At 38.7% G+C, this 13,396-nt stretch overlaps 1 protein-coding gene across 1 annotated transcript; it reads right to left on the reverse strand.

The window, feature by feature from the left end:
• Window positions 1–6,614: 6,614 nt before the first annotated feature.
• On the reverse strand, window positions 6,615–13,048 carry shha (sonic hedgehog signaling molecule a). The gene is made up of 3 exons (XM_079476281.1): window positions 12,466–13,048; window positions 9,020–9,281; window positions 6,615–7,500 (listed from the first exon to the last, which is right to left on the reverse strand). The coding sequence occupies exons 1-3, from the start codon at window positions 12,763–12,765 to the stop codon at window positions 6,806–6,808; spliced, it is 1,257 nt and encodes a 418-aa protein (XP_079332407.1). The 5' UTR covers window positions 12,766–13,048; the 3' UTR covers window positions 6,615–6,805.
• Window positions 13,049–13,396: the final 348 nt, after the last annotated feature.

The following is a 13,396-nucleotide window of genomic DNA, read 5'->3' on the forward strand; positions in this document are numbered from 1 at the left end:
CCTACAAGTACTTTTCATTCATAAATTTTCATTCTTCAGTTAACAGTGATAGGATTTTCAATCATGAGTGTTTCAAGTTATTATTAGTCCATCAGTACTGTGTATGTGTAATGCTGTACAGCTTAACCTAAACTGACATTATGGCTCTACGTTTCTTTTTTTCTAGTACATAGTGGTTTTCATGTTATTGAGCATCATTTAACTTGGTCGTTTATATTAAATGCTACTTATGTAGTGAAAATATCATTGTTTTCAAGAATCTCAGTTAAGTCAAACTTGTTCGAGCCGATTAAAGAGTAACCGAAAAATAAGCTTTTATAACTGGTGGCACATCCAGATGTATCATTTCACAGGATTTTGGAGCAACTATTATCAGTGGTCACTTCCTTGTATATAATGGAAAAAAATATGTACGGATCTGTCAAGTCTATTGTTTTCTCAATTTGATGATTCCATTTTTGAAAATGGTTTGACAATACCTACTGGTATACGTGGCAGGTGAATTTCTTTTCTCCGTTAGTTTTTATATAAATATAAAGTATTTCATTGGTCATTTTACAACAGTTTTGTTATTGGAGAAGTTAGAACTTATTATTTGAACATATTTTAAAGATGAAAAATAAAAGATGGTCATGTATATACCATGTAAATACGGGTATGTGAAGCCGACTAACTTTATCAACCTTAACCTGTCTGATGTTGTTTTTGTGTTGAAGATTCCCTATAAGGTGAAATCTATAAGGTGCTTTTTATCATTCTAACCAGTGTTGAGAGCCATTATGAATGTTTCTCTCCGTGTTACCAAATGTAGACGTTTTTCAGAGGAAGTAATTTTCTTTTTAATAATAAGTGACCAAAGTCATTTGAAATCTGAGGTGTTTTAATTGGTTCTGGTGCTGATGCTGAGACACTGAATGTGTCCCTTATCCAGCCACTCATTTCAAAAAGAACTCCTGTATTATAGTATTGTAGTCAACAAGGTTCATCTTGTTTTCCTTTTCGTTTGTTTTCGTACTTTGCATCTTACATATTCAAGAATAACAAACATGTATACAGAAAATGGGTAAGATTAGGTATAATTTGAAGAAGCAAAATGTGCAGATACACCATGTTTTATTTTTAATTTGTTTTTTTTTTACTTTGCGCTTTTAGTAATTTCAAAAGTGTATTAGACACAAATCATTATTTTTTATAGTTTATTTTTTAAATTAGAGAATATTTATATGTATACGTGAATCCTGTGGATTTAAATTGTTTCAGCTAGACTGATTCATGTTTTCTAACCTATTTTAAGTCTTAGACGACACAACATTTACAAACTGTTGTCTTATAAGAGAGAAAAACTGATTCATATTGAATCATTTGGTAACTTCTTTGTAAGAATAACTTATAAAATCAGTTGAGAACTTGGGGAAACTGTTCCTTTCCAAACTGTAATCACACATGTGATGTAAGATATAAGAGAAGTTTATAACTTTTAAATTGGTAAATGTATTGCTTAGAGGTTTTACACAACATGTTTACTTGGAAATGCTGGTCCGTTACAGTTAAGAGTAGGATTAAGGTTTACATTTTTTGTTGCTGTGTTCTTTTCTGTTATATTTTTTATTTTTCTAATTCACAAGTGCTCAGCCTAATTTTAGATGATTTCTACATGGATACTGCTGCAGTTGTTGAGCCATTGAGTGTTTTCATACTTGGGCTTTTAATATGCTAACATTTTATATGATAGTTTACTGTGTGACCAAAATGTACCCCGTTTAATGACGTTTTCAAAGGGTTTTTACTAGACTTTGGCCATTTAAAGTGTCAAACACAAGATATTGCAACACATTGACAGCGGTGGGATGATTTGTAATTAAACCATTCTTTCTCTTTCAGGACGGAATCAGAAGCGAAGAAGAAGAGGGTTTTTCATAAAACATTTGATCTAGCGTTTTTGTCTTGTAAGATGTTACTTGCACTGGTTTTCAGAAGGGCAGTTTATCTGAACATTAGCAGTACATAATTGTTTTTTTTTGTTTGCTTGTTTTGACTTATTATAATACAAGGTTATATTTTTTATGTTATATAGTTGAAATATTAAAGCGCCAACATTCCATTTATAGAACAATAAGAATCACAGGAGAACTAAGTTGGGTAGCTGTTGAGATGTATGCATTAGTGTTGAAGTTATCTTGGGTGTGGTAGAGAACTATGTAATGCAAAATAAACCTGGCATATATGAACATGAAAACAAATAGTTTTATCCTGATGAGACTGTTTTTCAAATAGTGACATACTGTTTAGACTAGCAAATAGATGCTGGATACCCAGTTGCTTGTGCCTTGAGTGGTCCATCGTGTTCTCAAGGCTCCTGACAGACGATTAGTTTTAGGCAGTGCAGAATTTATATTGGTGGCTTGGTCAGGTTGCTTGTGTAAGTGAGAACTGGTCTTTTTTGAGCTTTAGTTACGTCAGATTTGTGCTTTGTTTATTAGCTTACTGGGATGATTTCTATGGTGGAGATGTCTGAAGCTACAACATATATTTTGTATAATGAATACATTACTTCAAGAAAGTTCACCCAAAAATATAAATATTTATCATTCAGATAATTTCATTCTAAACCTGTATGACTGTCTTCTGCAGATCACAAAAGAAGATATTTTTGAAAGCTTTTGTAACAAAAAACAACATTTGCTCCATAGACTTCCATGAAAATATCATTGGTTGTGTTTGACAAAAGAAAGTGACATAAGGGTTTTAAATGACTTGTATGACTTACTATAATAAATTATATTTTTGGGTGAACTCTCCCTTTAAACAAGGATTAAATCATTTGTTTGTCTAACTTCATAAAAGTAACATTGTTCTAAACAGCCATTTTTGAAAACCATTGCATATCATCTTTCAAGACTGAAATTAGATATTTTATGTGGTTTGATTCCTAAAAAAATACAATAATACAGCGGTGTTATGAAAAACCCTCCTTGTCATTTAAATCCTTAATAATATTGTCTCTCTCTACAGTAAGCCTGACTCCAGATGATGCTAACTTAATGTCTTAATTTTTCAACAGGTGCTCTCGGTTTAAGATGTCTCTTTCTGTCTCTCTCCCTCGTTTCCCATTTTGTTTCTCTTTCTGTCTCTCTCCCTCGTTTCCCATTTTGTTTCTCTTTCTGTCTCTCTCCCTCGTTTCCCATTTTGTTTCTCTTTCTGTCTCTCTCCCTCGTTTCCCATTTTGTTTCTCTTTCTTTCCTCTCTTTCTTTCTTTCTTTCTTTCTTTGACTTTGTCTCTTGCTGTATCTTTCACTTGTTCTTTCATTGCTCTGTTTATCCGGGAATGAGATTCGTTGAGATGGCTGTTGTTGCTCTCAGTGTGGTGTTGTGTGAACATAATCCTTCTGTATCCAAGCAGGGGGACCTTGCCTCTGGATTTCCTTTCTGTATTAGCCTACGTCCATGGAAGTTTTGCATATCTGGAACCACACCCTACTGAGTTCCAAAGTTCAAAAACTTGCACAAAGCCCAAGAGTGATCTGTACTCTCTTTCACAGCTGTACACACGTGTTACAATAAAAAGTGTTGTTGAATGAAAAGGAAACATTACTTTGGAAATCATTATTGTATAAGGCGATGTGATTTATGCTTGGCTGTTATGACCACTGTTTTGTTGTCCCTCAGTCATGTATTTATTAAACTGTTTTGATGTGTCTGGAGGTTTTACACAACCTGTTCTACATGTTGAATTACGAAGAATATAAATGATGTTTGTTTAATGACCTTTTATTGCACTTGTCAAATGAAAACCATTAATATGCCTGAATTGTACTTATGAATTATAATAAATCGCTATTCCTGGATTTTGTATCTTAGACTCCTCGTTTGTTTGTTCGAGTGATTATATTTGACATTTAAAAGCTTACACGTGCTTCAAAAGACTGATAGTAGGCATGGATGAAACCTGGTTGGTTTATATACCATTTGTCTACAGAAATACATTTTGTCCACATAATACAAATTTTGAGGATGATATGTAGAATAGAATAGCTTTAAGTTTAAGTGCACAACATTGTGCACGTCCTCATCGTCCCTCTTTTTATGTTTGGTGGCTACTTTGAGTAAATATTATTGTTCAATATGAACGATTGAAATACAACAAACCTTTATTTCATTCACACTTAACAATAGTCGCCAAACCATTTTTGTTACCAATTGGCAGCAAGTGTTTGTTGAAACAGTTGCTCTTTCTGCAGACACGAGGCCCCTCTGAAGGATTAGTTGGTTTTATTTACCTGCTCCGTGGAATGCTTTTGCCTGGTCGCTTTTGTGTCTGTGTAAATGCTCAAGGTCAGGGCTGAGTGTGAGCCTCACCAACAGTCCTACAAAGCAGCAAAACTTGCAGCAAATGGTGGTGGAATTTCTTTTCGTGTTGCAACAGAGTTCAAAAGCTCAAACTTCCATTTACTCACTAGCTGACACCCTTCATGCACACACACATGCACAGATTTATCATAAAAGACAAAAGGAATATATGGAGGTTTACACAGTGCACAGAGACAGACTAAAGACTAACCCAGTGGCCCATTTTTTACATTTATTTATCCTTTATGCTGACCACAGTGCTGGGTGTAACTGAGAGCAGTAAAACTGATGTCTTTGTCTGGTTTTATCAGCTAAACTCAGATTAATTCTTGGTGTCTGTTCCTAGCTGATAATGTTATGAATGGTGGTATCCCGAACAAGAGACCGTTTTACTGTTATTGAATCGGAAACGATTGCGTCTGCTTATTCAGCTTTTCAGAAGCGCTACTACCTCAGTGTGATTATAAATGTGACGTTTAACATGAGAGTTTATTCACACACATCTTCACCTATGACAAAATTCAGATATTACATTGCAGACGCGTTATTAAATAGAAGCTGTAAATAGAGTATGTTTAAAATGTCGCGTATTCGAATTGAGTCGATACTTGTACCACCTGTTTTTTCCTCAATTCTTCGGATGTCAAAATGTTAAGACGTTACGTGTTTAATTAACCATAACGTGTTTCGATAAGCTTTTGTTTTATGTCATGCATCCGGATTGGATTGCATCATTTTCATTTGGTGAAGTTTTTCGAATAAATCTATCAGCACCTGACTGATACGCATCATTTTTCACGACAATTACGAATGATCAGACACACTGAAGATCTCTGCTTTCGATTGTGAATACATACATCTAAATCCTCTTATAGTGTGTTAGTGCGTTCAAACCATACAAACAGTGGGGAGATCTGTTATTTGCGAAAGGCTATCCTCTTCATATTTAACATCAAACCACAACTTCTCGCAAGTATACACAACCCAGATCAAAGGCTTTTTCGCGTGTTAGCGATAGCCGTTTTCAACAGAAAGATTAAACTGCATTGCCCATTTCCACATGCTTGTTACAATGGACTTCTTTTTACTCCCATAGAGTTTTAAAAGTTACTGAGGTCAATTGAATCGCCGATTTAGGTGCAAAAAACAAAAGCCACTATGCATCTGTGATAGACTATCGATACGCTTTCATTGTAATAGGATCGTTTATTTATTTACTGCAAGTCAAGCTACAAGCTCGTCATTTTTTTCTTTTGTTGTATCATTAGTCTTAAACATGACATAATAATAATTCCAAATCACATTAATTGCAAGCTAATTACGTAGCAGTAATAATAACAATTCTACGCGTTGTTAAATGATTAACATACAAATATTACATTCCCTTTTCCTGGTAGTTCAAATTACCAAGATAATTTATTTCAGTGTTATCAAATGATATTCTGGAAAGAAAAAACAACAGCGAGCATTTGAAATATTTTCTTTATATCATTTTATAATAAACATATAAATAATAAATTCTATACATTTCCTGACACCTTGCCTTAATGAAAGGTAGGCTAACTGTTATGGCCACTTAGTCATATGCTATCCAAACTGTGCATCAGCTGCATTTTATTTCTATAAAACTATTTACCTATTACAAAATATGAAAAGAAAAATACATTTTAGTGAATGTACAGTAGTTACTTATTAATTTATTTAACGAAACCCTTTGCTCTGCACTATGGGACTATTGTCGTTACTCAGAATGTGCATTTCGTATTTTCTCAATGAAATACATAAAGAAATGAAACCAGAAATAAGACTTGTAATAATGAACGTGTCTGTCCCATTCTGACAACCAAAACAATGACAAAATAATAAAGAAATCTAAAACAGAAAACAGCACAAGACTCTGTAACTATTTAAATTAAAATATATTCTCGTCTCTTACACTATTTCAAATAACGAAAAGTGATTAGGTAACGATCGGTCAAAATCTAATGTACAATTCTGTGTATAAAAATATAATTTCTGGAGCCCCACGGCGTTTGCTTACCCCTAAAATATAACAGTCATTTGCACATATGCACAGAGTGTTACAACCTGTTATGAAAGTTTCTTTTTTCATTCATTTTTTCTTGCACGATCTCCTTTTGTCTTTTTTTTCCAGTTTACATGAGTTATACAAAAATAGATTCTGCACCACTGGCTGACCACACTGCATTAGAATTCGTTTGTGTGCCACCAGCCTGAGTTCACGCGAGAATAAATTATGCAAAGAAAACTGTTAAGGCTCCATTTATTTTTTGAAAATGACAATTTTTAAAGTCATTGTAATAAATATCCCACCTCCGCTCGGGGCATCTGTCTCTCTCTCTCTCTCCCCCTCTCTCTCTCTCTCCCTCTCGTACTAATATTGTCTTATATCCTACATTAGTGTGATTTCTCTTTCTTTATTTCCACGTGAGGGTTTTCACCTCGAGTCTACGGACATCCCCAAAGGATGAAGCTCGCGGCTGTCCAAAAGCCACGTTCCCATTTTGTATAGGAGTCTAGAGTACCAGTGGACTCCCTCCTGTTGTAACGTCGCATTGGACTGAACGGTGGAGTATTTGCGGAACACGACTGATGACACGTCATAATACAGCCTGACTGGCGCGAAGGCCCAGTGCGCGAGACTGTGGTCCTCTATTACCGCGTAACAGGACGCCAGTACGCGGTCGACCACAATTGTTCCATGCGCGGTCACTGGTGCGAACGAGCCCTGGCGCTCCTCCGTGTATATCCGCTCTACGATGACAGACTTAAGTTGACCGCTATCATCAACAACCATCACCTTTTGTCCAGGTCTGACAGTGCTGGCAAACGCGGCGGTCATGGCGTGGAGATCTTCCGTTGAATTGTCGAGGACAAAAAGAAGGTGAGCCGCGGTGAGGGTGATCTTTTCAGCGGCTTCTTTAGTTTCTATGACGTAAAACACACGTCGCGTCGTCGAGTCTCTGTCTGTGAACATGATGAAGTCGCTGTACACGAGGTCTCCAGCGCGGTCCGCCGCCAGCACCTTGTCACCGGGAGTCAGGTCCTTCACGGCCTTCTGCCTCCCGTCTTTCAGCGTGACCGAAGCCGAACCCGGGAAGCAGCCTCCAGATTTAGCAGCAACTGAGTTTTCTGTCGAGATAAATGAACAACCCGCAATGAATGACAGACGCTGCATGAAATCGTGAAATTAAATAAATTCTACTAGAATCATTTCTAAACTATAGGCTATTTCTCGAATAAATATGACGTTATAGGAGAGAGCAAAAGAAGCTAAAAAGCACCCATGTGTGTGCTATTGGCACACGGCTGCTTCACATATAGGAAAAAGTCTGAATAAACAAAAGAAAACGTGGCAACGGGAATTAGGTTGTAATTCGAAAGCTCGTTCGCAAAAACAATGTCTTTGTTTGAGACGAAGGAGGAAAGAGTTTGGACTGGTCTAATTAAAAACCAATAAAGCCAGGACATTGTCATTCTAATGCGGCTTGTGTGCAGAGCACTCTTGGAGAAGGACACTTATGCCTTTCGTTGCGCCTCTTTCATATTTGCTCAGGTGCAGAAACCTCTATGTGACAATTCACACTTATACCCTCGTCTGCTGAAGAAAGAGAAAACCCCAAGCAGGCTCCAATAGTATTTACTCAGCCCGAACACTCTTCCAGGGCTCTAATGGTATAGATTTGAATGTAAATTAGAAATGCTAGCGGTGGTCAATCAATGCCCTCTTCTTCTTTCATTTTTGAAACCATCACGCTCCTCCGTTGTCAGGCTTAATGACAATAATTCGGGCCTTGTGGGAACCCTTTACATTCCGATCTCTTGGATCGGTAAACAGAGCTATAGAGCGGGCTTTTTCACTCTAATCCTCTCATTAGATTCCACGGCATGAAATAAGATGGTGACAACTGAGAAACAGATTTGGGCGAGAGAGTTCGAGCAAAGCCTATAATGTATTTGTAAATGTGTTTAGATTTGAAATGGAAAGATTTGGCGCAGGGAAACTATTAGGCTTGATCTAAAATGACACAGCGAAGAACTATGCATTTCATTACAATGGCTTTGGTAGAATTTCTATTTTACTAGCAGTATAGAAAAGAAACAAATCAAGGAAACGCATGATTCCTGTTGCCAGGTGTTTAATCGTATTTGAGCAAGTGATGTCGCAAGCCTTTCTCGGACATCGCCGTCGCTTATTTTTACCAGCGCGTGCGTAAAGACATCCTCAATTTGTCACATGGATGTCTAGTAAGTGTTTGTGCTCGTATTGTGGAGTGCTGAGTGATTTTGTGATGAGTTGATAAGCGCTTCCTTCAAAGGGACAGAGTGGGGCGATGTAAGATCACTTAAAATATTGCCTGCCAAGTCTTTCGTCCTAATAACGCACTGCATATTAAACTTAATCATAAGTCTTAAAATAAGTAGATTGTTCCTCACATTTCCGAAACTAGATTTTCTTACCAATTTGTTAGATTAATCATTTCTAATTTAGCAGACTAGAATGAAATGAGCACGAGTTCTTATCTTTGCTACAATGTTAAGGTATTTAAAAACAGTTTATGTCTTTGAATCATTAAATGGCTTGGAAAATGTTAAGTTTTATTGAAACATGATTTTGGCATTCTGGTCAGTCTAGCAGGGCTGATCTTACCTGCTTTGACAGAGCAATGGATGTGGGCTTTTGATTCGTAATAGACCCAGTCAAAACCAGCCTCCACCGCTAAACGAGAGAGTGTCCCGTATTTGCTCTTGTCTCGATCAGAGGTGGTGATATCAACAGCTCTTCCCTCATAATGGAGTGATTCTTCAAAATGATGTCCGTCCTCATCCCAGCCCTCGGTTACACGCAGCTTAACCCCAGGCCACTGGTTCATTACAGAGATGGCCAGTGAATTCAGCTTATCTTTGCATCTCTGATAGAGAGAAAGATTGAGAGAGGGAGGAGAAAAAGGGAGGAAAAGTAATTAAATTTCCTTTTTTTGTAGGCATTTTAAATCATAACACACAATAAAGAATAAATCTAAATTCACAAAATGTTCTATTAATATGATGCATAGTGTGGTCCACATAAAAAACAAAACAGGCCAATATAATCGGATTACTTAATTATAGCAGTCTGTCAGTTATAAGCAACATGCAGGGATCCCAGCTCTCCATGGCAGAAATATTGTAATCAACCTGATCGATGCGTACGGACAAATCAGTCTATTGCCCAAGTATACGAGAAGCTGTATTAACACTGGAAACAATGCAGCCTTGCATGCAAGGATATTGCAAGGATATTCTGTCCAAAGAGCTCAATGAAAAATTTATAAGTTATTGCATTCGCTTCACTGATCTAAAGCATATACATCCAAACAGGGTAAGGTGTGACTGTATCAGCCTTTTCCCTGTAATGTACTTTAGTAAACACAATGATCAGCTGCTGAATGTATTGAAAAATGATATGATGCATTTCATTTCATCATTTTCAGTATTTATTGTTTATTCCAAGAGATCCAGCTGAGGTGCAGGTATGTGCTGTGGAATATCGGGCCATGTTTGGGCGGCGCACCCACTAACCTTTCCCGGGACCTTGTGTTGAGATGCTTGGCCTTCTCCAGGACAACTCTCCCCAACACTTAACCAATATGTCAAATAAAACACCACAAAAGACCCTTTCACTGCATCCAAGGGGAGAAGCAACTACTCATTATTCATGTAGCACAGGTTTGCTCAATGGACGTGATGTGATTGCTTAACCGACGCTCCTTCAGAGGTTATATAAAATCCATTCAAAATTTGCTTGCAAATTGTGAAACAAAGTCAAATAAATACCTGTAATAATTCACACCTCTACCCGCTTAGCTTTGACTCTCTCACCTCTCTCTTTTTTCCAGTCTCCAAGTGTGTCATGATACACAAACGCCATCCTTGGCCTATTAACATCCACATGAATTTCTTTGCAAGGCTACTACCCCCAACCTCCCCCCCCCCACACACAGACTCTCACGATTTGCATGTCCATCTCATTTTAAAAGAAAAACTTTGCTATGCATACACAATGGGCTGTATTCTATTAAAATATGAGGTCTATCAGTTTTCTGATCTGCAATAAAAAAACACTGACTCTTGTGTCCACCCAAACAGTCCAGGTAACTGTATGGTTATCAATCGTTCAAATCCCCCAAAAAGCAGACATGCTAGCCTGCGGGACCTACATTTCTATTGAAAGCATCAAATGCAAAATGAGTTGTATATTAACCCATCAAAAATGTTATAGTGATAAATCTATACATGCAATCTGCAGATTATATGGTCTACAGCACCTCGGTTGCTCGAAACAGAGAGGAAACTACAAATAGAGGGGCCAAAAGATGAACCCTGGCACATTCTGAGCTGAACCGCCGGGGACTCAAGAGCCGTGAAGCCTGAACTCTTTATTAATTCATTGGGTCGTGTGCCGCAAATCAAGCCAAATTCTGTTCAGCCACCATGAAGCGCAGCGGGGACCCCTGCGCCGCCGCTTTGTGCTCCACACGAGGTTCGTTCAACAGGCCGCCTAGTCACAGTCGGCTTCTAATCTCCTCCCAAAACTAACTGTTTTGCAGCAAACTTTTATCAGCTACCTGTCAGAGCAAACAACCTACTAGATGCCCTCGCAGTTCCGCCTCATTTCGCGAGCACACCCGTTAAATCCGATTCACCCCAAGACGCGTTTAGCCGACTTAAACTCGGATGCGCTTCTCGGGAACAGTTGTTAGCAGGACACGTCGTTAACTTCAATGAAAGCCTGCAGCGTTCATGTTTGAAGTTGCGAGATTGCAAGGGTTGCTTTCCTAGTCTATTTAAAGGCAGTGTGTGCCCGCCAGTCATCTCGCACTTATAATCATATTCGCCTCAAGAAGAGTTTGATACACATCTGAGAAAACCACAGCAGACGGGGGTTTCATGTTTTTTAAGGACCAGAGAAAGGAAACTTTATAATGCACCTGCGCGGCGCGTGTAAATTCACTTGACAGCACACATTCAGCTGCAATCCTCGTCCATGCGATAAACCGAACCAAGACTTTGCTCTAAAAAGCTATTTAGAGATACGTCCGAATAACGCAATTTATCCTCAAAATAGAATACAAAATGCTCAACATGTAGCAATATATATGAAATATACATCCATTCTTCCTTTTCATTGGCAAGGGTCAGAAGTTCAAATGATCCTCGCTAATGCGATGAGAGTGGAAAGCCATGTCGAGGACAGACAGCCTATTCCCGAAGCTGTCTGACTTTCAAAGGCCTGCCTTAAAAAAGCGTTGTAGAAAACTAGTGAAAATAATCATTTAAAAAAAACATTTAAATATTTTGTTTGATTATTATTTCAAATAAAGTGTGATGTCTCTTGAAATAATAACGACTGTTGCCCTTAAATTAAAGCTGATCAACTCCCTGAGGTATTACCTGGAGTATACCACATTTAACTTCTTTGCGCTGTGCGTCAGGTGCTGATTCTTTATGGCAAGGCAGCATCTCGTGGTGTAAAATATTTGCCAATTGATGATTACACCGTCCCGTAAAACTCCCCTTTGTATTTCAAAAAGATTAACGCTAGGCCCTTCTGTCTCGTTTCAGCAAGTCACTAAGTGGTACCGTCCTGGCCCATTATTAAGCATCCTTCCAGAAATCGCCCTGACAAGCAACCGCTGCGAGATAATATACTGAACATGTGTGTTTTATTTCGTTTCACGTTTAGCTGTCATGTGATATATGACATATTCTGACTTTATCAGCCATCACGGTTTCTAAAGATCAGGTGCAGCATCGAACGAGCATACTTGGCTAGGCATTCACATTTCACAAAAACGCGCGTCTCAAATATCTAAACGCGACTAAATGTATAGAACAGAGGGGCACATGCATATTTTAAGCCACCTTCCACAATGAGGGATGAAGACAGCCAGCCGGTGGCATTTTTCTCGCGCAGCTTTATCAGAGACTGTTGCAAAACCGACCCCATAAAGTGTAATTCATAATCCTTTAACGAACATCACTTTCGTGCTCTGACAGAAAGATGCCGTACGGGAATCTGTGACAGTGGGCTATTTCTGAAAGGAGAGGAATTACCTGTGTCATGAGTCTGTCCGCGCCTGTGTTCTCCTCATCCTTAAAGATAATGTCGGGATTGTAATTTGGAGTAAGTTCTTTAAATCTCTCTGAATTGCGAGTTATCTTGCCTTCGTATCTGCCGCTGGCCCCTAAGGTCTTCTCCGCGACATTAGGTATAAACTGCTTGTAGGCGAGAGGTGTCAGCTTCTTCGGATGTCTTCTTCTGCCGTAGCCTCTGCCAGGACCGCAGGCCAGTCCGGACACCACCAAGGACAGAGTGAGAAAAGACACCAGCACTACTCTCGTCACAAGCCGCATTTTGGCACGGCGAATCTCGCACGAATCCCGGGCTGCGGTGGTTTAGAGCGCGCCCCGAGCAGTCCGTGTATCGGGATCTCAAACGCTGCGTTATCACTGCGCGGATGTCCAGCAATGTCCTTGCAGCCTCCTCGTAAGGTTCAGTTCACGCGTGTCCCTACCGTGACAGGTGCGGAAATGTGCGCTTGATAACGGAGCGCATCGGAGGGTTTGCTGAGCGGAAGGGGGGAAAGGTAAGACCGACCTCGAAATCACAACGTTAGTTCAAGCCACAGCCACTTATGTGAGAAGCCTCTTTACTCCTATGTATTATAGCTGCGATCTGAGGTAGGGAGGGACCTGATTGGCTCGACAGGACGATCCCTTCTGATGGTATTCCACAAAACAGACGGGCAAAAATCTTTAAAGTAGGTGGGCTTCAGGGGAGGGACAGGGTGACATGTGAACATCAGTTTTTCTTTCTGTCTCTGATGCTGCGACATAAGCACACACTGTGATGCACAAGCCTCATACACGTGTAAGCTATAAATAAACTAAAATATAGATATTTTAATCATTTTGACTGTTTATATGTTATTACTTTTGGTGAATGTCAGAGTGAATAAATTATGTAACTTTGATCAACTTTATT

Source organism: Barbatula barbatula (assembly GCF_947034865.1).
Source record: "Barbatula barbatula genome assembly, chromosome: 1".
Classification (NCBI taxonomy): domain Eukaryota; kingdom Metazoa; phylum Chordata; class Actinopteri; order Cypriniformes; family Nemacheilidae; genus Barbatula; species Barbatula barbatula.